Source organism: Selaginella moellendorffii, unplaced genomic scaffold (genome assembly GCF_000143415.4).
Source record: "Selaginella moellendorffii unplaced genomic scaffold, v1.0 SELMOscaffold_4, whole genome shotgun sequence".
NCBI classification, from domain to species: Eukaryota; Viridiplantae; Streptophyta; class Lycopodiopsida; order Selaginellales; family Selaginellaceae; genus Selaginella; species Selaginella moellendorffii.
In genome coordinates, this window is record NW_003314265.1 from 3,650,776 (window position 1) to 3,674,211 (window position 23,436).

General features: G+C 47.3%; 8 protein-coding genes across 13 annotated transcripts; 5 read left to right on the top strand and 3 right to left on the bottom strand.

Moving 5' to 3' along the window:
• Window positions 1-50: 50 nt before the first annotated feature.
• On the top strand, window positions 51-3,582 carry LOC9654112 (phosphoenolpyruvate carboxykinase (ATP)). The gene is made up of 13 exons (XM_002964208.2): window positions 51-238; window positions 313-623; window positions 702-862; window positions 1,143-1,296; window positions 1,348-1,432; window positions 1,490-1,590; window positions 1,700-1,998; window positions 2,081-2,254; window positions 2,309-2,374; window positions 2,431-2,609; window positions 2,666-2,835; window positions 2,907-3,075; window positions 3,159-3,582. The coding sequence occupies exons 2-13, from the start codon at window positions 340-342 to the stop codon at window positions 3,294-3,296; spliced, it is 1,980 nt and encodes a 659-aa protein (XP_002964254.1). The 5' UTR covers window positions 51-238; window positions 313-339; the 3' UTR covers window positions 3,297-3,582.
• Window positions 3,583-6,745: 3,163 nt separating this feature from the next.
• LOC112344407 lies at window positions 6,746-8,352 on the top strand. Of its 4 annotated transcripts, none has more exons than XM_024669072.1 (4): window positions 6,746-7,057; window positions 7,111-7,354; window positions 7,453-8,066; window positions 8,119-8,352. In XM_024669072.1, the coding sequence occupies exons 3-4, from the start codon at window positions 7,830-7,832 to the stop codon at window positions 8,293-8,295; spliced, it is 414 nt and encodes a 137-aa protein (XP_024524840.1). In that variant the 5' UTR covers window positions 6,746-7,057; window positions 7,111-7,354; window positions 7,453-7,829; the 3' UTR covers window positions 8,296-8,352. The 4 variants fall into 4 exon arrangements, with proteins under 4 accessions (XP_024524840.1, XP_024524841.1, XP_024524842.1 ...); XM_024669073.1 differs by having other exon boundaries at window positions 7,111-7,237; window positions 7,287-8,066; XM_024669074.1 differs by having other exon boundaries at window positions 7,111-7,226; window positions 7,287-8,066.
• LOC9654113 (thioredoxin-like protein CDSP32, chloroplastic) lies at window positions 8,054-9,635 on the bottom strand. The gene has a single exon (XM_002964599.2). It carries the CDS (start codon window positions 9,440-9,442, stop codon window positions 8,492-8,494), a length of 951 nt encoding a protein of 316 aa, XP_002964645.2. The 5' UTR covers window positions 9,443-9,635; the 3' UTR covers window positions 8,054-8,491.
• LOC9654885 (non-canonical poly(A) RNA polymerase PAPD5) lies at window positions 9,614-11,951 on the bottom strand. The gene is made up of 13 exons (XM_024669070.1): window positions 11,564-11,951; window positions 11,396-11,508; window positions 11,282-11,338; window positions 11,128-11,223; window positions 11,010-11,080; window positions 10,907-10,949; window positions 10,767-10,847; window positions 10,660-10,719; window positions 10,552-10,608; window positions 10,398-10,495; window positions 10,295-10,343; window positions 10,197-10,241; window positions 9,614-10,139 (listed from the first exon to the last, which is right to left on the bottom strand). The coding sequence occupies exons 1-13, from the start codon at window positions 11,934-11,936 to the stop codon at window positions 9,657-9,659; spliced, it is 1,626 nt and encodes a 541-aa protein (XP_024524838.1). The 5' UTR covers window positions 11,937-11,951; the 3' UTR covers window positions 9,614-9,656.
• An 89-nt stretch (window positions 11,952-12,040) lies between these two features.
• LOC9654886 (glutamine synthetase) lies at window positions 12,041-14,119 on the top strand. Its single transcript, XM_002964209.2, has 12 exons — window positions 12,041-12,139; window positions 12,211-12,348; window positions 12,405-12,533; window positions 12,579-12,713; window positions 12,773-12,862; window positions 12,921-13,029; window positions 13,097-13,221; window positions 13,277-13,461; window positions 13,516-13,595; window positions 13,648-13,733; window positions 13,817-13,888; window positions 13,935-14,119. Exons 1-12 carry the CDS (start codon window positions 12,071-12,073, stop codon window positions 14,043-14,045), a joined length of 1,329 nt encoding a protein of 442 aa, XP_002964255.1. The 5' UTR covers window positions 12,041-12,070; the 3' UTR covers window positions 14,046-14,119.
• Window positions 14,016-15,122, bottom strand: LOC9654114. Its single transcript, XM_002964601.2, has 5 exons — window positions 15,060-15,122; window positions 14,900-15,001; window positions 14,717-14,839; window positions 14,525-14,668; window positions 14,016-14,470 (listed from the first exon to the last, which is right to left on the bottom strand). Exons 1-5 carry the CDS (start codon window positions 15,084-15,086, stop codon window positions 14,075-14,077), a joined length of 792 nt encoding a protein of 263 aa, XP_002964647.2. The 5' UTR covers window positions 15,087-15,122; the 3' UTR covers window positions 14,016-14,074.
• A 2,803-nt stretch (window positions 15,123-17,925) lies between these two features.
• On the top strand, window positions 17,926-20,313 carry LOC9654962 ((R)-mandelonitrile lyase-like). Its single transcript, XM_002964210.2, has 4 exons — window positions 17,926-18,178; window positions 18,249-18,896; window positions 19,091-20,024; window positions 20,092-20,313. The coding sequence occupies exons 1-4, from the start codon at window positions 18,058-18,060 to the stop codon at window positions 20,159-20,161; spliced, it is 1,773 nt and encodes a 590-aa protein (XP_002964256.2). The 5' UTR covers window positions 17,926-18,057; the 3' UTR covers window positions 20,162-20,313.
• Window positions 20,314-20,337: 24 nt separating this feature from the next.
• Window positions 20,338-23,028, top strand: LOC9654115 (mitochondrial succinate-fumarate transporter 1). Of its 3 annotated transcripts, XM_024668807.1 has the most exons (8): window positions 20,338-20,963; window positions 21,163-21,248; window positions 21,302-22,173; window positions 22,231-22,385; window positions 22,443-22,517; window positions 22,583-22,669; window positions 22,764-22,800; window positions 22,852-23,004. In XM_024668807.1, exons 1-3 carry the CDS (start codon window positions 20,429-20,431, stop codon window positions 21,851-21,853), a joined length of 1,173 nt encoding a protein of 390 aa, XP_024524575.1. In that variant the 5' UTR covers window positions 20,338-20,428; the 3' UTR covers window positions 21,854-22,173; window positions 22,231-22,385; window positions 22,443-22,517; window positions 22,583-22,669; window positions 22,764-22,800; window positions 22,852-23,004. The 3 variants fall into 3 exon arrangements, with proteins under 3 accessions (XP_024524575.1, XP_024524576.1, XP_002964257.1); XM_024668808.1 differs by lacking the exon at window positions 22,443-22,517; XM_002964211.2 differs by lacking the exon at window positions 21,163-21,248 and having other exon boundaries at window positions 20,504-20,963; window positions 22,852-23,028.
• The last annotated feature ends 408 nt before the right edge of the window (window positions 23,029-23,436 follow it).

Sequence of the window (23,436 nt, forward strand, 5' to 3'; positions counted from 1 at the left end):
TTGCGCGGTTAGACGCGTAGTTAGCTAGCGAGATTGGGGGCCTTCATATGAAAGGGGGCGGGGGAAGGCTTGCTCTCTCAGTGTGTTCTTGAGCTGGGGAATGATCGAAGCTAGGGGTGTTTTTTAATCCTCCGGAGGAGCTGCCTCTTGGCACTCCTATCTTTTTTCGCCGCTAGCTTTTGCCATTGGATCTTCCTTCCGCATCGGCGGCATTGCGCAATTCGAGGAATCTTTGCCCGTAATATCTCGTTCTTGCCATCGATCCGATCGATCCATGCAAGGATTTCACGATAATCTTTGATCTTGATGCAGGAATCGCCAGAAATCTCAGCGGAGGAGATGGCGTCGGCCGACAACAGCAGCGCCGATTCGCTGGTGGCCACCAACGGGAATGGGATCCCGAATGGCCTGTCCAAGATCAAGACGCACAAGCACCGCGATGTTTGCACCGATGACAGCGTCCCGCCGATCAAGGTCCAGAGCCTGGACGAGCTCCACTCGCTCCAGAAGAAGAGATCGGCTCCGTCGACGCCGATTAAGGGGACGACGCCCAAGGGAGCCACCACTCCCAGAGGCGGCGCCATGTCTCCCTTTGGAGAGAGGCAGCAGATGGAATCCATCAGGTGATCGTTCGTTCCTTCCCATTTTTTATTCGTGGTGGTCATTTTCTTGGCTAATCCCTCTTTTTATTGTGTGTGTAGTGCTTCCTTGGCTTCTCTCACTCGGGAAAGAGGCCCTCAGGTCGTCCGTGGTGATCCCGAGAATAAAATCGAGAAGCCTGTCAGCTTGGTCCCTGTGAGGCCGAATATCAGTGACAGTGCCCTCAAGTTCACTCATGTGCTCTACAACCTTTCGCCAGCAGGTGATAAGCACTGTTCCATTCGATTGTTTTTTTCTAGCTATTTGCTTTCTGTTGCTTCGATTCTATCTAGGACGTAGCTTAGCTTTAGTTCTTTTTTCCGTTCTTCGTGAACTTGGTAGCCACACGAGTTGTACGTGTTGGGTTTTGTTCCTGGTTTGGTTTGGTTGTTGTGGGTTGGCAGCTGATTGCATCCACCTTTGATTCTTTGCTCGCAAAGTTGTTGGTTTGTCATGTTTCTCTCGGCTGATGTTTAACGTGATCTTCATGTGTGTGGTGGCAGAGCTGTATGAGCAGGCTATCAAGTATGAGAAGGGCTCGTACATTACGTCCACTGGTGCTCTGGCCACCCTGTCTGGAGCTAAGACTGGACGCTCTCCTAAAGACAAACGCGTTGTGCGAGAGGAGACGTCCATGGACGACCTGTGGTGGGGAAAGTAAGCTTTCGAAACAAAGTTTTGCAAAAATCTAATCCTTGCCTTTCACAGAGGTTCTCCAAATATTGAAATGGACGCGGAGACTTTCTTGATCAATCGCGAACGAGCTGTGGATTATCTCAACTCTCTGGAGAAGGTGACTTGTGCTAGTTTCTCAAGTCGTGGTGGGATTTTGACGTGTTTGCGTTCGCAGGTGTTTGTCAATGACCAGTTTTTAAATTGGGATCCCGAAAACAAAATTAAAGTCCGAATCATATCAGCACGGGCGTATCATTCCTTGTTTATGTACAACATGTACGTATCTAAACCCTTTCTCTGCCGTGTGTGTGTGTTACTGGGCCAGCTGCTTGCCTGTCTACCGGACTAGATTCTAGTGTAGAAGTGCTGAAAGTATGGGTGTCAGGTGTATTCGTCCGACTATTGAAGAGCTCGAGGACTTCGGTGCGCCCGACTTCACAATCTATAACGCTGGCCAGTTTCCCTGCAACCGGTATACACACTACATGACGTCGTCCACTAGTGTAGATATTAATCTTAAGAGGAGAGAGATGGTGATCCTGGGGACGCAATACGCCGGAGAGATGAAGAAGGGTCTATTCAGTGTGATGCACTACCTTATGCCGAAAAGAGGAATTTTGTCGTTGCACTCCGGTTGCAATATGGGAAAGTCCGGGGATGTCGCGTTGTTTTTTGGATTATCAGGTATTGTATTGGGTCCTAGCTTAGTGGTAGGACGTGTCCTCCTTTTGCTTTTCTAATCGCTTCCTTGTACTGTTCTTGTCAGGTACCGGAAAGACCACATTGTCGACGGACCACAACCGGTACTTAATCGGTGACGACGAGCACTGCTGGAGTGACAATGGTGTTTCAAACATCGAAGGTGGTTGCTACGCAAAATGTGTGGACTTGTCACCGGAGAAAGAACCTGATATCTTCAACGCTATCAAGTTTGGCACTGGTAAGTTGATACTTTAATTATTCAGACTACGGGCTCAATGATCGGTTTTTGCAGTGCTGGAAAACGTTGTCTTTGACGAGCACTCTCGGGAAGTTGATTACGAAGACAAGGGTGTCACTGGTATGTGTTAAGAAGTTTTTCTTATGTGTTTCTTAATACTGTGCGATATTTCGTAGAAAACACTCGAGCCTCATATCCAATCGAGTACATCCCCAATGTCAAACTTCCTTGCGTCGCAGGCCATCCCAAGAACGTGATATTACTTGCGTGTGACGCGTTTGGGGTCCTCCCTCCTGTCAGCAAGCTCGACTTACCGCAAACAATGTACCACTTCATCAGTGGATACACTGCTTTGGTAAGTCTACGTCAAGAGAAAGTATTGATTGTTACAAGTGCGTTGAATTCTTCCAGGTTGCCGGAACCGAAGATGGAATCAAGGAGCCACAGGCGACTTTCTCTGCCTGCTTCGGGGCGGCCTTTATTATGCTCCATCCCACTCGCTACGCAGCAATGTTGGCGGAGAAAATGAAAACTTATGGGGCCACGGCATGGCTTGTCAACACCGGCTGGACGGGTGGCAGGTACCTTGTCGCGCTTCTCTCGATGATGCAAATAATCTCACACTGTCGTGGCATCTTGTTTGTTTTATCAGCTATGGTGTCGGGATGAGAATGAAGCTGGCCTACACTCGTAAGATCATCGATGCCATCCACAATGGCTCGCTGCTGGAAGCAAACTACTCGGAGACTCCAATCTTTAAGCTTCACATTCCAGATCAAGTGGAAGGTGTCCCGTCCGAGTTCCTCCATCCAGAAAACATGGTAAGAGAAGCTCTTGTGTTTTTTTCCTCGCTTTCTCGTTTCTCGTTCTTTCCATACTCACGAGGCTTTCAATTATTTGGCAGTGGTGGGACAAGAAGGCCTATTTCGAGACGCTGAATCGTCTGGCGGGCCTGTTCAAGAAGAACTTCGAGAACTTTACTGACCAGAACGTGGGGAACGCGGACCTGACCAAGGAAATCCTTGCAGCTGGGCCCGAGTAGCCGCGGAGAAAGATTGGGCAGAAATTCCAGAGCTCCGATGGAGGTGATGGAGTGGAAGAAGTATCGAGGGTATAGTTTTCTTTAGATTGTTTGTGTCTCTCCCAGGCTTCTCTTGTCATCAAGGTTACGTACACTCGGTGCTTCTTCGTTCCCTCTCTTGCCATAACTTTCTTCGTCCCCGAAAACTTTTTACTTTCTACCCTCCCTGTACATTTCTTCTCACCAACAACCGAGCTATTTAAACAAAGGATGATGACGAAATTAAAATATTTTATATTCACTAGTATATTCTCCTTTACGACTTTAAGGCGTCCTCGTTGCTCTTTCTAGGACGACTCGGGTATTCCTTCTGGCGCTCCAATTTGGCGGCCAAGGAAGAGGCTAGGCCAAGACTTCCACGCTCAAGCTAGCAGGTCTGGAATTCCTGGTATGTAACGTGCTCTAGAATCGTTTCGATCGTCCAAACTTCTCGTGCAATACGAGGGATGCAGTCAAGCGTTGGCCTTTGGCAGCAACAAAACGCTCCGGTCATAGCGACGGGAAGAGACGGTCTCGCAAGTTGTGCTACGGCTCTGATGTGGCCGTTTCCAGCGTCATGATCGACATAAACGTCCGAGTTTTCGAGGGGACATACGCTCAAAACAGTGAAGCCAAGCTGGCCTTGGTTTAATTCTTTAGGAGAGTTGTGTCAATCCAAGAGCCGTTCCACCTGTTATCTGGAAGCATGGGTGAAAGAGAAGTTTCGGACCACTTATGCGCTTCGATGCTACAAAGTTTTCCATGGTCCTCAAGGGATGCTTTACATATCCTGATCCTTATCAGGTCAGGGCAGACTGTGGAGTGGAGTGATAAAATTTGCAATGCCAACAGTTCCTCTTCCGAGCATGAAGTCTGGTCCACCATCCGAGCTCCCTCTTTGTTTGGCCCCTTTGCTTCCGCTTGTCCATAGAGGGACTCCTGGTCGATCTTCCGATTCTTCCACTGGACAAATCCCCTGATATTCACGTCACCATAGCACCTGAGAGACAGACATTTCTCACCTGAAAGCAAATCTGATTTCATTGGTCCATTTTCCACATCTTTAATACTCAGCTCTGCAGGAAGAGATCTAATGCTGTTTTGATAGTGTTCTGGTGCCCATTCTGAAGCATGAGACTGATGAATGCAAAAATGCAAGTGTGTTGTGAGTTGCTGGGAACCTTGCTCCACTCCTCGATCCAAAAGATCTTCATGCTTTAAGCTTCATACTCGATCTTCTTGTTCTTTCAGTGGATGGAAGTAGTGTGGGTGGAAGTTGGAGGACTCCTAACTTGACATAAGAAGAGACTACTTAATATATGAAAGACAACAAGAGAAAAAGCCTTTCTGCTTGGACTGCTGAATCTGTAAAATGGTCTCAGTCGCCTCATCACTGAATGGCCAATGTCTACCTTGATGGTGCTTGGTGTTGTTGTGGCTTATATAAACTGCCAAAACAAACTGGAGTTGCTAGCATTCAGAATACAAAACCACAAAGTGTACACCTAGTATCCCCTGAGGCCTTAAGGTGATCACTGCATCACTATCAAATTGCCTTGGTAACAATATTTGTCCAACTGTGCTTTTATATACATAATTAAGATTCGGATAATTGTTAATAAAACTAAACCCTTTAAATTATGTCTTAAAATATTTAAAAATATAGTTTTTTCATAAAAACAAATTTTATTATAAAAGTTTAGGTTCTTAATCTTTGAACTACAAAAATTTTAACAAATGAAAATAAAAATTATTTAAGGTATATAAAATCTTTTGATGATTGTTTTTGTTAGGAATCATTTAGTGTGTTGGATAAAATAATTCTAAAAAAATATTTATAATTTTAAATATATTTTAACAATTATAATGGACTTTTAAATTTCACTTAGCAACAGTAAGTAACAAAATAAAACACAAATAACTTTATAACTCATTTATTTTAAAATATAATTAGTGTTGAGGCAACCTTGATGTAGCCAAAATTATAACTTTTTATAGAAATTTTTATAAGTAATTGTGTATGATATTTTGAGAGAGTCAAGGAGTCATTAATAAAATTGAACCTTTTAAATTATATTCTAATATATTAACTTTTCCATGTATTACTTTTACTATAATATAGAAATATTTTTTTTTTCATAGTTTCTTCCATATAAAAGTTTATGCTTTTAAATTTTAAACTATCATAATTTTTAAACTAGAAGAGTAAAAACTAACTTTTAAAAAGTTATTTTTAAACTATAAAAAATCTTTTATCTTCAAGCTGATTGAGCATATATAAAGAGAGTGTTAATTAAAAATTTATAATAAAAATTTTATCTTTATAAATATATTTAAATATTATAAAGGTTTTTTAAGTTTTACATTATAATTTTTAATATTTACTTGTGAATTAAAAAATAATTTATTTAAATCAAGAGAGGCCTTTGTGGTTTAACAATAAAAATAAAATATTAATATTTCATATAAATCTGATGTTTTATATAAGTTATTAATAATTTAAAGGTAATTTTTGATTTATTTAATGGAAAGAATTAAATAATTTCTCTATAAAATATATTTAAAAAGATTAAAAATAAATTAATTAAACTTTTATATTAATTAAAAAGAACACTAGTGTGTATTTGAGGAAAAAATTATATTTTACTAAACTAAATGAGTGTTCTATACATATTTATGGATTTTGTGATAATTATTGAAAGTGAGTATTTTGAATAATAAAGTTTTTAGGATAATAAAAACAAAAACCATAAAAACTTAAATTACAGAACTTATAGAAAACAAAATGGTTAATATGTTTTATGTAATTGATAATGTAAGAAAGGTGGCTGAGAGGTTTGGATTGAAAATTTGCTTTGTTAATAACTTATTACTTTTTTGCTTTAATAAGACGACAGAATTAGTTTCCAATGTGTTATTTAACGAATTGTAAGTTATGATGTAATTTGTAAATATAGTTATCTTTTTAAAGTAAATTTAAATTATTTAACTTATTTAAAAAATCTTGATTTAATTTACAAAATAAAGTTTTGGTCTTTTTTACTAAAACTTGAATTTTAAACTTAATTTCTCTTTTATTGAAAATTCAACATAAATGCCATACTCCACCAATAAAGATTTACAACACTGAACACCACTAACTTTTGTTCACAACATGGACAACAATATTAAAATCCCATACTCTTAAAACATATTTATGTTGCATTTATAACAATTTTATACTTATTATTGAGGACAATAAAAATGGGATGGATCATTTTATCATTTAGACTAAGAGATGCATGGTTTTATAAAACTTTACTTGAGGATATGACTAAATAAATCCTGGCAGCTGGGACGAGATGAATGATTTTTATAATGTTTAAATCTTTCCCTGTAAATGCTATCAGACCTCTTCTTTAAACTATTTTACCTTTAAGGTTTAGGGCTCCTCCTGGAATAAGGGAAAGCCACGCCGAACTCGATCGGCTCGGCTATTCCTCGAATGCGGGTGCTGCTTCACATGTACCTCCAGGTGCGCAAGCATGGCGGAAGCGTGCCGGATCTTCGAGGGCGTCGCTCGTTCTGAGAGCGGTAAGGAATATCTAGCTCTAGAGATATTTCACCGCATGCGCGCTGAGGGATGTGCCCCGGATTCGCCGAGCTTTGTCGCAGCGGTCAAGGCGTGCTCCAATCTGGCGGCCAAGGAGGAGAGGCTCGAATTTTCGCCCGAGATCCGTCTATTTGCACACTCAAGCTGACAGGTATGGAGTTCTTTCCGACGTCTACGTGTGTAACGTGCTGAGAATTGAGGAAGCTCGCGGAGTCTTTGAGGGATTCTCCTGCCAAACGTTGTGTCGTGGACGAGTTTGATCCTGGGGCACGAGCTGCCAAACTTGTGATCGAATGGGACTGTACAGTACGTCCTGAATGGTGAGAACAAGGTAGGCATGTTTTTCTTCTCGCTCATGCAGTGCGAGGGATGCGTGCCAGATGGTCAAGCGTTTTGCGGTGCTCAAGACCTTCGGCAGCTTGGCAGCGAGAACAAAAGGCTTTTCCAGGTGTTTAGATCGTTTTGCTCGCAAGTTGTGAGCAGCGGCTTCGAGTCTGATGTGTTCGTTGCCACCGCCATGGCTGGCAACATGGTGGAGGCCCGCAGAGTTTTCGAAGGAATGGCCCGTCGAGACGTTGTCTCCTGGACGACAATCATACTGGGACACGCTCAAAACGGTGAAGCCGAGGTGGCCTAGGATTTCTTCTCAAGGATGCAGTCGGATGGAGGGTGTGTAGCGCACGCCAAGGTTTTTGTTGCTGCAATCCTGGCGTGCGCGATACGCAAGAGCCGTTCCAGCGAATCGATGGGACGCTGGTGAAGCTCCGAGCTTTGGAGAAAGGGATGGAAGTTCACAGCAGAGCAGCAAAGCACGGTTTTGATTCAAGAGACGTGTTCGTGGGAAGCAGTTTGGCCGATCTTTACGGCAGCTTGGTGGATGCTCGACGAGTTTTCAACGGAATGCCATCACAGGACGTGGTTCCATGGACGGCATTTGTCCTGGCATACGTAGAAAACGGGGAAGCCGAGACCGGGCTGGAACTGTTTGGACAGGAAGGCTGCGTTCCCGGTTGGCCGGATTGAAAGCCTGTACTTGGCTGGCAGCACTACAGACAGGGAGACAAATTCGCACTCAAGTCTGTGAGAGCGGCCTTGAGAGAAACTTGAGTTCCCTGGTGGACTTCTATTGCGAGTGTGGGAGAATGGGTGAAGCACGACAGGTATTCGATTTATTTGGTTCTTAAACGAAAGACACTATGATTTGGACGACAGGATACAGTCGCCAAGGCCAGACAGAGAGCGCTATCGACTTCTTCAACCTCAAGCAAGACAGAGGCCTCCGTCCAGATGCCATCACTTTCACGTTTATCCTCGCCGCTTGCAGCCATGCCGGCCTGGTTGACAAGGGAAAGGAGTACTTCGAGCTCAAGCACTACCGGAGGGTGGTGAGGCTGGATGAGAGGCATGGCGCGGCCTTATCCATGGCAAATATCTATTGGAGTCTCAGGATGGTGTAAGAAGAGTTTCAAGTGCTGGCAAGGAGGAATGAGTTACTGATAGCAGGAAAGAGATAGCAGGAAGGAGAGCAAGCTTAGATTACATCTCGTTACAGAGCGGTAAGCAAATCTTTCTTACTCTTCTCTACCTACATGACGCCTTGATGTTTCAGGATTTCTCCGATGAGCTCGCCTTCGCGGATGAAGAGAAACGTCGGCACCTCGACGACGTTTCGCTCCTTGAGGAAGGCCATGCAGTCGTCGTTCTCGTCGCCGTGCATGCGCGCAAACACGGCCGTGTCGGCCATCTTCTTGGCCAGCTTGATGACGGTGGGGTACACTTTCACGCAGGGGCCGCAGTGCTTGAGACCAACGTCGAGGACAACGAGCTTGTCGTCGTCCCTGTGCTTCCGGATGAGGGCCTCGACGTCGCCGCGGCTGTGGAGCTGGGTGATGGCCTTGGAGGAGTCGCCATAGTAGAGCACGTCCCCGAGCAGCATGTCCTCGGTGATGCCTTCCTCCTCGTGGACCTTCTCGCCGCTCTTGTAGAAGATGAAGTGGGGGACCTTGGCGACGCCCTCCCGGCGGAACATCTCCTTGGTCTCCTCCGACTCGTCAGCCAGTATGAGGCGGAAGACAACGTCCGGGCACGTCCGGCTCAGCTCCACCATGGCCGGATATATCCGCTTGCTGTTGACGCTGTGGCTCTCGGCGTACTCCACCACCACCAGCTTCTCGCCCGCGTCCCGCAGCATCGCCTGGAACTCGAGCTCCGTGGATATCATCTTGACGGGATCCTCTTTGGTGGCGCTGCCATTGCCTTTGTTTCCTTTGGCCGAGGAGGTAGCAGCACCACTGGGTGCTGCTGTCGAAGAGGAAGAAGACGAAGAAGAAGAAATTGGCGAAGAAGCTCTTGTTGGTCTTTCCAGTCTGTAGCACACGTCTCCAATTCCTGGCAGCCGAGCTGTTCTAGAGCTCCTCCAAGCAGCTAGTCCTCTATGGCTACCTCTCTCCCAATTCTTCCCACCCCTGCTAGCAGTGAGAGACGATGAGGCTCCCAAAACTCCTGCCATGGCTGCCCGGCTCAAACTCTCCAGCATCTCGTCGCCCCGAGAGGATAAGAGTAGTGCCAAGTTGCTCCACTCCTCCAAAATATAAAGTGGATATCCTGATAATACCCGTTAAGTTTGGCTTTGATCGCTCTCTTTGCTTCGATAGTCTCGTGTCTCGATAGTAAAAGTGGTGCCCGGACGTTGACGGGAAAAAATCTCTTTCGCGGTCGTAAGGCTTTGGTTTAGTTTGAGGGGTCTCTTCTCACGAGTACTTAAACTTTTTGTGCGAAGGCGAGGCCACGATGACTCTCTTTAGGCCCGTGTCCACGCCGTCGTGGTCGCAGTGATCAGTGTATGTAGTCCTCCTCGACAATCTCGGGCCTGGCGATTCCCTCTCCTCCACTTTCTTCCACCTTGAGTTCCGGCTTGACGAGGAGGCCTCATCGCGCTTTCGTTTCCTGCGTTCCTCGTGTTCCTCCCGTTTCTTTTTCTTGTGCTGCTTGGAGTCGTCCGGCCTGTGTCTCTTCTTGTACTTGAACTTCTTCGGCTGCATTGTGTCGGCATCGGGCAGCTCCTCTATTGGATCGAAAAAGTACGTGCAAGCCTTAGCGTCACCGGCCGTCGCGCGCTTCCTGTTGGTTAGAATGCTGTCGCCGCGAATGATTCGGCCCAGTATTCCAGTATTTCCAGTGTTTGCAGTAGTCGTTGCCAACAGCCTGTGGGCAAGGACGAATGCCGCACGGATCTACAACAAGCAGCTCTTGTAAACGTATACACATCACTTTAAAATCTTCTCGCGTACCTTGGGAATCTGGAAAGAGTTCTTTCCTATATCGTTCTCTGGTGCCTGGAATATGTAAGCGTTTTACTATCTGCAGTACAAATATGTAGAAATAATACCTGAGGATCCTCGACAGCTAGCAAAAACGGCCGTTTGTAATCAACAAACCTGCAAGTTGGCATCACAAAGAGTCCTTGACCAAACAGAATATATTAAACTCACCCCTTCGAAACCTTCGAGAAAAACCTTCCACCGTCAGCGCAAGAGACCCCAACCTCTCTTATGTTGAGACTACGACCAAACAAATCAAAGAAGTCCAGCTGCAATAAAATATAGAAATGAGAGATTCAGATGGAACAAAATTCGTGTGTACTACCAGCAAAACACCCAGATTAGTTTCGAGATTGCCGCCATGATGCCGACTCGGGTGCATCTGGGAAGAAAGTCAATCAGCCGATAATACAGAAGTCATGATATGCTTTACCTGAAGATGCGTAATGAGCATGATTAGAAGACCATATGAGCCTATTCCACCACAGTACACCTACAACATCAACGGTTAAACCTTTCCTTGCCATGATCAAATTATACCTCATTCAGTTCTCTTTGTTGAAGAAAGATCTTTAGCACCATGCATAAAGGCCGCAGAGGAGGCAAAGTTCCAATAGCTCGCTGTTTGGAAGGCGCACGGTCACATACAAAAATCCTTCTAACTTTCATAATGAAGTCACCTGTATGAACTTTGCTGCTTCGGGTCCATTTCTTAAATCGAAACTAAGGAGCGGAAGAAAAGGAAATTCAAGACGAATGAAATGGCTTATCACGCTGCTTCACCTGATATCAAATGAAATTCCACTCGTTGATTCCACAAACTTTATAATCGGGACGCGTGCTTTTGATATGATCTGCATCAAGACAGCAGTTAGTTGTGATTCCAATTACAATTGTCTACCGTTATTTTCCTGGCCAACTTTCGCTTCCTAAGCTCTATGGAAATTGCTCTAAGACCGCTTACGATCCTATCGCATCCTGAGTCTAGAATCACAGCCTGCAATTTTTGTGTTCAGAAAAGAGAAAACTAAACAAATCAGAACGGGCTGTCTTACATCAATGTCGCTCGTCGGAAGATAGAGCCCAGTAGCATATGATCCAAAAATTTCAATCTAGAACCAAAAGAAACAAGGCTGGATTCATAATCAAGAAAAAAGAACGAAGCGGACCTTACAGTGTGACCACAGCGACTTTATCGCATTGCTTATACGATTAATAGCTGCAGCACGTTCGGCCTCTTCCTCCACAGTCGGTGAGATGAACGTACAAAAATCTAAAATCTCTGAAGCACAGAAAAAAAAAATGAGCTCGTTAGCTCCCAGAAAAAGTGCGCGAACCTTGATGGAGCTGGAGCACTGGACTCCGGAAAGTCGTTTCTCTAGCCTCCATCCACGGCCAAATCTTCTTGTCATTGTAGTTGTCCACTTCCAGGTCCAACTCGTCACTGGCGGCGAGATTTACCAAGGCCTCGTCGGGATCCTCTTCCTGCTCCACGGCTTTCACAAGCCCGTCGACAGCGAGCGAAATGTAGTCAATCTCCGCCTCGCCATCGCTGATTTCAATCACGCTTCCCGGAGCGGCGGAAGCACCCGGATTTCCATCCTCGCTTCTCACAGCCGGCGCCTCTACAATCTCATCTGCGTCACCTAGGGCGAAATCCATGCCGATCGGCGCCAGTCGATCGTAGACGAACGCATTGCTGCCTTCCATGGCCGAGCCGAGCTATAAACCCTAGCTAGGGCGAAAAGATTCTAATTTTAGGGGAATATCCCGCCGTGAGCTGCGGCCAATAAGAACTGCCCACGTCACTATTGTGGAGCACCGAGAAAGAGAGAGAGAGAGCGATGGCGCCTGGAGCCGCGACTTCCGAGCTCGAGAGCTTCGCTCAAGAGAGAGGAGTGGAAAATTTCCTGGTATGTAAACGAGCAGCGATCTCGAGCGCCAGGGTCCTAGCTAAAGATTTGCGAAAAAACAATCAATGCAGATAAGTTTCGTGGACCTATTAGGCGTGTCTCGAGCGAAGCTCGTTCCAAAGTCGGCAATCCGCGAGATGGAGATCAAAGGAGCTGGGTTTGCTGGCTATGCCGCACACTTTGACATGAGTCCAGCAGATCCCGACCTGGTGAAGCCAATAGAAAAGAGAGAGTGCGACTTAAAAAGAGCGTTTTTTTCTTCTAGTTTGCGGTGCCTGATCCTCGAAGCGTGATCCAACTTCCATGGAAACCAGCAGTAGCTTGGGTGGCCAGCGATTTGTACATGAACGGCAAGCCCGTACAACAGGATCCTCGCAGAGTCTTGCGAACTCAGGTGTGTCAAAACTCTTTTCTTGAGAAGAATTCATAGCTTTCACAGGTTGAGATTGCCGAGAGTAAACACTTGAGGATGAAAACCGGGGTCGAATGCGAGTTTTTCATCCTGTCCGGAGGTAGCGATGTTCATCAGCTGTCGGACCGATTGGATAAGGCAGAGAAACCAGGCTACGAACAGGTAAGAAACAGGGAAAAATAGAAGAGAGAAGAAAAACAGAACTTGTTGCTTACCACCAGATTGCTCTCATGAGACGGTACGACCTGATCGCGGAAGTTCTTCACTACTTGGAAGTTCTTGGATGGAAACCATATCAGGCTGATCACGAGGTTCAAGCTTTTGGTTTTTCTCGTCATCATCTTCCCAGCTTCTTTTTTCTTGCTCCAGGATGCAAATGGTCAGTTTGAGATTAACTGGGAGTATGACGATTGCATCGCTACTGCTGATAAGCACGTCTTCTTCAAGTTCATGGTGAAATCACTAGCTGAAAAATATGGTACCTCTTCTTTTCTTTCTTCGCTTTCTCGAGCTCTATCGATTGATCTCCTGTGGTCTTTTCTCAGGTCTCAAGGCGACGTTTATGCCCAAACCTTTTGTAAACCAAACTGGCAATGGAACACATTGCCATGTCTCGGTCTGGGATACTTCCGGCGAGCACAACGTTTTCCTTGACAAGCAAGACAAGCTTGTGAGCTTTCCCCAGTCTTTTGCCTTCGTTTTGATATCTTTCTCTATTCTTGCAGGGATTGTCCACGACTGCTTATGAGTTCCTCGGAGGAGTGCTCCAAAACACCAAGTCGATCACTGCCATTCTCAACCCCACCGTCAATAGCTACAAGCGCATCGATGGAAGCACCACCCTTTCTGGCTCTTCATGGGCTCCTTGCTCCATCGCATACACTGGAAACAATCGTACTCACTTAATACGGTACAAAAGGCCAGATAACTTCCGTCGTTGCAGACTTAACAAGCTTTTATGCAGCATACCCGACGGTGGTCGATTCGAGCTTCGTCTCGCAGATGGAGCAGTCAATCCATATCTTTTCCAAGCTGCCATCTTGGGTGAGTTTCAAGTGATTTACGTGTAGCTCTGAACCTCGCAACTTTCTCGCAGCTTGTGGCCTTCACGGGCTTGATCATCACGTCCATCCGGGACCATCAGCCGATTGGAACGGCCATCTTCCGCCACCTGAAGGGAAGGTAGCGAGTTTTCTCATTCTGTCCTTCGGAAGTAGAACTCTGTAGCATGGCTGTTGTTTTCGTTTTTTTTCTTTTCTTTGCAGGCAGTGCAAATTCTTCCCACCAGTCTAGCCGAAGCTCTGAAAGAATTCTCTGCTTCTGCCACCTTGAGAAAGGTAAGCTTTTGCTTTCTCGAGAGCTCTTCTTATCCTTGTGCGACAGGCCCTTGGCGAAGAATTTGTCACGAGCTACTCGAAGATCCAGACTGAACGATGGAGATCCTTCACACAACACTTGAGCAAATGGGAAATCGATAACACCATTGACTGCTGAAACTCGAAACCTCGTTGCAATGCAAATGGCTACTTTGGGATACGCCACCGGCTATTCTCTCCCGAAGTTTTCCATTTTTCCGAGCTCTTCAGTTTCGCCTTCCATTCCTTCTTAGATGCTCCCTCCTCATCCTCATTCTTCACTTGCAAGTTTGCCTCGTCGTCGTCTTCATTCCCTTCTCTAATCCTTTTCCCCTCTGCTTGGAGATCCCCGATCATCATCTCCGTCGTCTTCGTGGTTATTCCTCGAACATACCATGAGACTGGCGGCGGTGGAATCAGAACTGGCTGAACTTCCTGATGGAGATTCACAAGTGACGCTACTCTGCCTGCTTCACCCGGCTCACCATCCACGTAAAACGGCTTTATCTCCCAGGTTCCTTCAAATCTCTTCATAAATCCTTCCTTGGCTAGCTTGTAGCTAACCTGGGAAGGAAAACGAATCGTCAGTAAGTTTGTGCTACATTAAAATCTCCTCACCGTGTGTGAGCTTTGATCCTCGTCGACAAGCACACGCACGTCTATAGTCCCTGAGAACCACAGGAACTTCCAAATGGCAGCTTGCTCGACCTCTACAAGCTGCCTGTTGTTCTCGGCTTTAATCACCTTGCGGTATTTTACCTCCTAGAGATTCGAGCTAAAGCAGGAACACAAAAACACGAGAAAACTGACCTTGATGTTCTTGAAGACGCGCTTGTTTCCTGGATCAGTGATGATCCCAAACACAGCTTCCGGTGGGAGGCCAACTTTAAATGTGGATTTCAAGTGGCACAGAGTTCCTTTGGGAACAGTAACCTGGGAAAGTAGCAACAGCCAGTCAAAACCAATCCAGTCTATCCTACGCAACGCTCGTACTGCAGTGATCGGCGGCTCATCGACCCAGGATGGGTTGCTTCTCCACAGTTTGAGCTGATCCCAAAATCTCTCCCGAAAAGCCGGCACCGAATCCCTCGATTCCTGGAAGACATTGCGATGTGCTTGCTCGAATCAGTCACCAGCGAAAACCCTCGCTTACCTCGGATTTCGCTGAGTCCCTGTCCATCCTCTCAACTCAAACCAAAAATAAAGTGATTCGAACTCTCGTTCTCTATTTGCCTTTTTTTCTTAGAATATTTGTGTACATTATTTAATCTAATAACTGAAGTCTATCAAAGTTTAGTATAATCTATAATCAGGATTTAATGACACAACCTAAAAACATCATTTTTCCCAACGAAGTTTGAAAGATTAAGAGTGGATCATGCTCAAAACATCATCTTTTTCTTTTTCATACTCAAAGAAGCTTCAGAGTTATATTCAGAGAGTTTGCCACATTCATGATCCTATTCCTGGAGGTCGAGTGGAAGACTATATGAATCATATTGCCTCTATAACAGAGATGTAAACCAGAAGCAACACTTCTTGGTCCTTCTTTGTCTCTTGCAATGGAAACCAGCTGCTGAGTGATTGCATTGCATTTTGATGGCATTTGTCCAAGCAGGACGGTTTTGGATATCAAGAACCACTTCTATCAAATGGTGAGTATTGAGACTACATTCCACTCTCTTGTTGGCTCTTGAGACTTTTGATGGTTTAACAAGCTGACCACGTAGTAGATGGTCTTGTTGTATGGTACCTCACATGGATAGATGAACCTGAATAAATTGATCTGATCAGATACAAACTCCATTGTTCAGCCATCCCAATAATACAAAACTCCTTTTTGATATCAAGCAAGTTTCCCCTATATTTTGGCTAGACAATTTATGTTTAGAGCCTTGGCAGTAGGAGGGGAATTAGTTTTCTTCTTTAGGACTGGATTTGAAGCAAGGATTGGGGAGATTTGTTTATTTTTCCGAGTCAAGGCACTAGAGCATGGTCTAGGAATGAGGAGTTTCATCACATTTTTGATCATTTACATAAAAAACCTTATTGATCAGCCTGCAATTTGATAATTCAGTTTTAAAACACGGATTTAAGTCCAAAGCAAGTGGAGTAAATGGCCAAAGTTCCTAAAGAAGATACCTAATTCCATGATGCCCAAATCCATATCGATCAGACAAAGTGGATCAACATCAAGATCCTTTAATCCAAGTATATTACTCCCTCATCATAATGTATGCTTTGCACTAGGTGGACTTGCTTTTAGTGATAAAGCAATGAACATTCATACTTTAGAGATTTAATTATTAGAGCACATTTTGAGTTGATTATGAGATCAAGATAAGATTTATCTTTGGAAGTTTGGGGGATAATTAGGGATAATATAACCATTAAAAGCTTTTTACTTTGCCATTGCCTCCTTTGGAAACCCATAAACCATATTAGTACCTCCTTAATTATACATATTGAACATCCATAAGTATATTTTTTATTTTATAGAACCACATTGCACAAGAATCCTAGCCAGTAGTGAGCACTAAGTACAAGGCCAAGAATACAAACTAGGATGGTGGACAAGTGCTAAGAAAAAATTAGAAGAATTCAGCCCATTTAAAGGTTTGTACAAATTTGTATGCTAAACTAATCATGCTAACTTTGCATGTGGATGACTAAGTCTATTTTGTGGACAGATATGTGGCCTAAGCCTGGCTTGTTCTTGATCTGTTGCTAGTACTTGAGCTTGAGCCACTACTCAGTGCAGGAGTTCTTTGAGCACTTCCTGTCCATCGTACGTGAGTTTCTAGCTTTGCAAAGATTTCACGATCCTACTGAGCCATGATAACTAGTGGTCAAAGAGCACATCATTTGAGCATGCACACTACAATCTGACTGCCGGAAGTGAACATCCACCAGTGGGGCATCAAGCGCACTTATTAATGCATGGCGCTTTACGGAGCAGAGTGCTAGCCCCCAACTTAGTCGGAACTTGTGGAACAAACTGGAGGCCTCAAGAAACACTTCATTTGGCGTCTACAAAGCCCCTTATTCAATCCTTGTTCTCCACACAGCACTGGAATTCCTAGTGTGGAGACTCACATACATCTATAGCAGGTACCAACAAAAGCTGGCAGATGCCGCCATACAAGAGTTATAGGAGATGGCATATATTGGACGTGACAACCTCTTCAGGAATGGGGCCACATGGACAATATTCCTATGACAAAGGTTCGATGTGCATTCGGATATAACAACCTCACCCCCTTCCAAGGATTCTTCCGAGTTACCAAATGGGATGGCATCAACTGGTGGAGGAACTAGGATGCCACACTAAGCCTAAGATTTAAAGAGAGCTGAGAGAAAGTGGAGGACATGAACCACGTCGTGAATGACTGTCCGACATATAAACACCTCCAAAGGCCACCAATCCCATGTACAAGATGGATGATCCAACTGCCTGAATTCTTGCGGGAGGTGCAACTCACACACCAAGACCTAGTGGTGCATGCGCTCGTGGTCTTTACATCAACCACTAGCACTTTGTATTGAGATGTCGCTTTTTTCTTCTTAGAATTCTGAAAACAGTAAGCTTAAACTTTGAACGACGGTAAAAGCATATTTCTCTTTCCTTCTTTTCTGTCTGTCGGTTGGTGGGTTGGAATTTATGATTGCTACCGCTGGATTGAAAGGGACCATGCAGTTTTTTGTTACACAAGAACAATCAAACACCGAATTGTTTGGGTGGACGCCATTCAAAGGGCATTGACCCTTTCTTTCAATCTTTTCACGATACTTTTGTCTGGTTGGCGATTCTCTCCGACCTCTCTAATCTTTGCTTCCGAGATTGTCACCATCGATAGAATCTCTCTCTGTTACTGCGGCTTGGATTTATACACACCACCTCCGCTTAGGCCAAAAGCTCATTGTGTTGGCCTCGCGACGCCCGGGTTTGGCTGGCCAGCTCGGCCGCATTAAAGACGCTGCTGGCCAGGCGGAGCGAGGCTGTACCCTTCTCTGCCTGTTCTTCAATTCCCAACGCTACCTCCTTCATTCATTCCCCGCCTATATCTTCTCGAGACATCCCACCGTGCCTCCCAGTGAGTGGCCTCTCTCCCTCCGGAGTGGCGAGAACAATCCACCCATCAGCTCGAGCTATGGAGTCGGCCGCGGCGATCTCTCTCGCGCTTTCCTTCTACCTCCTCTTCCTCTCCTCCACTCTCGCAGAGTCGACCTCCCCAACTCGCCCACGTAATGGAGCCCATCCCAGTGGCACAAGTGAGTTGGAGCTCTCTCTTTTGAAGCAACGCGCTCTCTTGCAGCATTTCTAACAAGTGGTTTCTTACAGACCACAAGTACTCGTTCCTCAAGGATGCATCCCGATCGCCACCCGCCAAGCAATACGACTACATTATCGTGGGCGGCGGCGCCGCTGGCTGCGCCTTGGCCGCCACCCTCTCTGCCAAGCATTCGGTCCTCCTCCTGGAGCGCGGCGGCGTGCCTTACGGCGTCTCCACCATCGAGCGCGTCGACGGCTTCCACGTCAATCTCCTCGACTACGACAACTACACGTCCGTGGCGCAGGGCTACCGCTCCGAGGACGGCGTGCTGAGCCACCGCGGCCGCGTCCTGGGCGGCGGCACGGCGCTCAATGCCGGCTTCTACACGCGCGCTAGCCGCGCAGAGGTGGCCATGTTTGGCTGGGAGCCCGAGCTGGTCGAGCAGGGCTACCGCTGGGTGGAGGCGAAGGTGGCGTTCAAGCCCGTGGTGCCCGAGTGGCAGGCGGCGCTCAAGGCAGCCATGATCCAGTCCGGGGTGGTGCCTGACAATGGGTTCACGTACGAGCACCTCGTCGGCTCCAAGGTGGGCGGCACCATTTTCGATCCCCAGGGCAAGCGGCACACCGCTGCGGACCTCCTGGAGTACGCCACCCCGGCCAACACTCGCGTCCTCATCCACGCCACGGTGCACAAGGTCCTCTTTGATCCAGCCTCGGGTAAGTCTCGGACTCTCTTTCCTGGTCTCATGTCTGCGTCGATCTCGAATGCTTGCTCGACGGTCTTGAATGTTTGCAGGAAGTACTAACATTAACTTTTCACGAGAGACGTGTTCTTTGTTCTTGCTGTGTGTAATGATGTTCGCCTTTAATGCCCCCATAACGTAGCTCACCGCCACCTTTTGGGCATGCAGTCAAGTCCGGCAAACCGCGCGCCGTGGGCGTATCGTACACGGACAAGCTGGGCGGCTCCCACACCGCGACGCTGGCACCGCGCGGCGAGGTGATCGTCTCCTCGGGTGCCGTGGGCAGCCCGCAGCTCCTCCAGCTGAGCGGCATCGGCCCAAAGTCGGAGCTCTCGGCGCTGGGCATCCCGCTCGTTCTGGACCACCCCCAGGTTGGGCAAGCGATGGCGGACAACCCGAACAACGTCTTCTTCAGCGCCGGCTCCACGGAGCAGCCATACTCGCTCGTCAACGTCGCTGGCATCACCGAGTTCGGAAGCTACATCGAGGAGCTCAGCGCGGGGCAAAACACCACGGGCTTGATCCAGTGCTTCGTGCAGATGCTCAAGGACCCGGCCAAGCTCGTCAACCCGGCGTACCTGGAGCTCGTCCGCAGCCCCCCGGACTTCGTGCTCCCATATCTCCCGCAGCTCACGTACGTGGTCCAGAAGGTCTCGGGGCCCTTCTCCAAGGGGTTCTTGCGGCTCAAGACCACGGACGTGAGGGACAACCCGATCGTTCGCTACAATTACTACCAGCACCCGCGGGATCTGGCGGTGTGCGTCCAGGCGGTGAAGGTGATCAGCAAGACGGTGCGCGCGCCGGCATTCCACAAGTTTAGCTACCAGAAGGCGAGCCAGGTGCCGCAGAACCTGGCGTTCGTGCTCCAGGCGGCCAGCGGATTCATACCGCCGGCGGACACGTCCAACGACACCGCGCTGGCGCAGTACTGCGTGGATAGCGTGGTTACCATCTGGCACGCGCATGGTGGGTGCCTGGTTGGGGGCGTGGTGGACAAGGAGCACCGGGTGATCGGCACCGAGGCGCTGCGGGTGATCGACATCTCTACGTTCAACTCGACGCCGGGGGCCAATCCTCAGGCCACGGTGATGATGCTTGGGAGGTGAGAGCTAGAAGTTTGGGCGATGGTGTTCTTGGCTGATCTGGTTGCGTGCTTCTCTCTCTCTCAGGTACATGGGGCTGCGGATGATGCAACAGCGCAAGCAGGAGGAGCTGGAAGCGGCCGGGAGAGAACACTGAATTGGCGAGTTAGGTGAGACGTGAGAGAGCGGAAGGATCTTGCAATTCGTCCGTCCGTGTAGCTCGCTCTGTATACTTGCTGGGTGTTTGAGCAGCTAATGGTTGATTTGTGCCCATTCGAATGGAAAGAATTAGTCTCGGCTTTCTTTGTCCTTCGCTCTTGAGTGCGTTCTTGAGGAGGAATTGATTTCGCGAGCGAATTGTACGCCTGGGCAGTGAGGAGACTGGAAAAAGTTAGAATTCAATCGAGAGGCTTGCTGTACAGGAATGATACAGACCACCCCATGTACTGTAATTCAAGTGGGAGTAGCCAATTCTGTCAGGAAATGTCCTGGCGCCACGTGTTATTCGCTTTTCCTGTTTTATTTAGGGTTCTTGGCATTGGATCGCGGCCATGGCCGCTGGATCATCGCGGCAGCAGCAGCAGCAGCAGGACACGGTGGTGCCGCCCTATGTGAAGGCGCTGTCGGGATCGCTGGGCGGCATTGTGGAGGCGAGCTGCCTCCAGCCGATCGATGTGATCAAGACGAGGCTGCAGCTGGACACCGCGAGGCAGTACAGGGGGATCGCCAACTGCGGCGTCACGATCGTCAGGAGCGAGGGCGTGCGGGCGCTGTGGAAGGGATTGACGCCCTTCGCCACGCATCTGACGCTCAAGTACACGCTGCGAATGGGGACCAACGCGCTGCTCCAGACGTTTCTGGCCGATTCCGACACGGGCAAGCTCAGCTCCGCGGCGAGGCTGGCCTCGGGATTTGGAGCTGGAGTGCTGGAAGCGCTCGTTATCGTCACACCATTCGAGGTTAGTCGCTCTCTCTTTGTTTTCTTCTTGCTTTGTTTTTTCTCCTGTCGTGAAAGAGCGTGAGTTCCTTGCGTTTTCCTCACTGCTAGTGGCAAGGATGTGAATTGTAGCTGCTAGTTTGTGTGTAGATTGTGCTTGATTCGTCCTCCATTCTTTTTGTTCTTGGCTGGTCAGTAACTTTCGGTGTTCCCGGTAGAAGTCCCTTCGACGAACGATCATTGCTTGAGCTTTTCTGTTATCCTCGCAATTCTTGGAGAGCTTCGTGATACTTGGTGTCGAAAATACGTGAGTTCCTAGTGATCTCATCGTTTCTTTTGACTTCCATGCGTGATCTACAGGTGGTGAAGATCAGGCTCCAGCAGCAGCGAGGCCTCAGCCGTGACAAGCTCCTGTACAAGGGCCCGATCCACTGCGCTGGAACGATCATCCAGCAAGAGGGGATCCTGGGCCTCTGGTCGGGGGCTCTCCCCACCGTGATGCGCAACGGGATCAACCAGGCCGCCATGTTCACCGCCAAGAACACCTTCGACTCCATGCTGTGGAAGAAGCACGAAGGCGACGGACGAACTCTACAACCTTGGCAGTCCATGGCGTCGGGATTCCTGGCCGGGTGCGTCGGCCCCGTTTGCACGGGGCCTTTCGACGTTGTCAAGACGCGGCTCATGGCGCAGAGCAGGAAGAATCCAAAGTACTCTGGGATGTTTCACGCGATCGCCACCATTCGAGCCGAGGAAGGCGTGCTCGCGCTGTGGAAGGGCCTGCTGCCCAGGCTGATGAGAATTCCTCCCGGGCAAGCGATTATGTGGGCAGTCGCGGACCAGATCACCGGTTTGTACGAGCGAAAGTTCGTCCTGCCGTCGCCATCGTCGACGTCGAATGGAGTGATCTGATATGATCTGGAGGAGTCCAAGAGAAAGAACTCAGAGAAGTAGAAACTTTGATCGATCGAGAGGCTAGAAACTCCAAGGAGCCAGGCTTACGTTCTCGTGTAAGTCGTTTTTTGTTCTAAAACATTGAATAACTTGAAGCTTTCTTACATGTAATGTGCATTGTATGCGGGTTTTTAGGGTTCTTGATGGCGAGCGCGAGCTTCGTGATTGCTGCGCCTCTCCAATGCGGCGTCTCTCATTGCTCCGGGCAGAGGCGCAGGAGGATCACTGCGTTCGTGAGATGCTGCTGGAAGGAAGTCGTGGATTCTTCATCTGGAAAGGTATTGTATCGCGTTCTAAGTCTATGCTCTTAGTCTGTGAGCTTTTCGTGCATGCAGCCTTACTACTGGAATATCGAAACGAATGAGACGAGATGGAATTTGCCAAGTTTTCCTGAGGAGCCTCTTACTCCTGTTCTTGCGGAAGAGGAGCTCACGGCGATTTTGCTCGCGGCCGACACTGATAAATTTGGGGACATTGCGAACAACTACAGGTAGGAAGCTTTCCTGTTGAAAAGTAGAATAAAAGATTTTAATTCTGTTCTTGTCAGGCCTCAATGCTTTGAGCTAAGCTACTTCGATTATCTGACTGCCAGAATCGAAGCCAGCAAAGACAGTGAATCCAAGTCTGCGAATTCTCGTTTACAAGATTTTCTTGGATCTTCTAACCTTCGTTCATTTTGTTTTACAGGCTAGCTTTGGAACGATTGCGTGCAAGGCTGTCCAATCCTTTGCTGAAGAATCCTCCGCCATGGGCTTAATAAGCTGGCCAAAGCTGGTGAGTTTTGGTCTCACCAGAATAATTCAGTGCATAATCGATCGTTTAAAAGATTTTCTTGGATCTTCTAGCCTTCATTGATTTTGTTTTACAGGCTAGTTTTGGAATTTGGACATTGCGAACAACTACAGGTAGGAATATTTCCTGTTGAGAATAAAAGAATTTACTTCTGTTCTTGTCAGGCGTCAATGCTTTGAGCTAAGCTACTTCGATTACAATCTTACATCATCAAGCATTCAATCCAAGGCAATCAATTCCGGAGATACCTGGAGATTTCATCTGAATGTGTATGATTTGATAACGTTGAGAGGAAGTTACCTTCAGGTTACCTTGAATCACCTCTTCAATTACTGTTGCCACAATAGCACTCAAAGAAGCTATCTGGCTCAAAGCTCAAGACGTTGCTCAAAGGGTTGTCCAAGAGAATCCAAGTGACGTGCTTCATTTTATTCATGAACAATGAGAATAGTAGAGTTGGCCACCAGCACATTCGCATGACTTCCTATTGAAGAAAGCAAGTGTCGCAAGCTCAACTTGTTCATTGAAAGTTGTGGCAAGATGCGGCAACTTGTTCAGCTAATTCAACCAATTCATGTACTCACTGAATTATTTTTTGATTTTCCGCTGGCTTTCATAGTCTTTATGGGAGCTCGTGGCACAAACAGGAGTTTGTTGAGTTGCTGCTCAAGAGTCGGCCCTTGCACAGAAGTTGGCTGCTGCTCGAGCAGCAAGAGCTGCGGTGGCTGCTGCTTGGGTGTAGGGGGAAG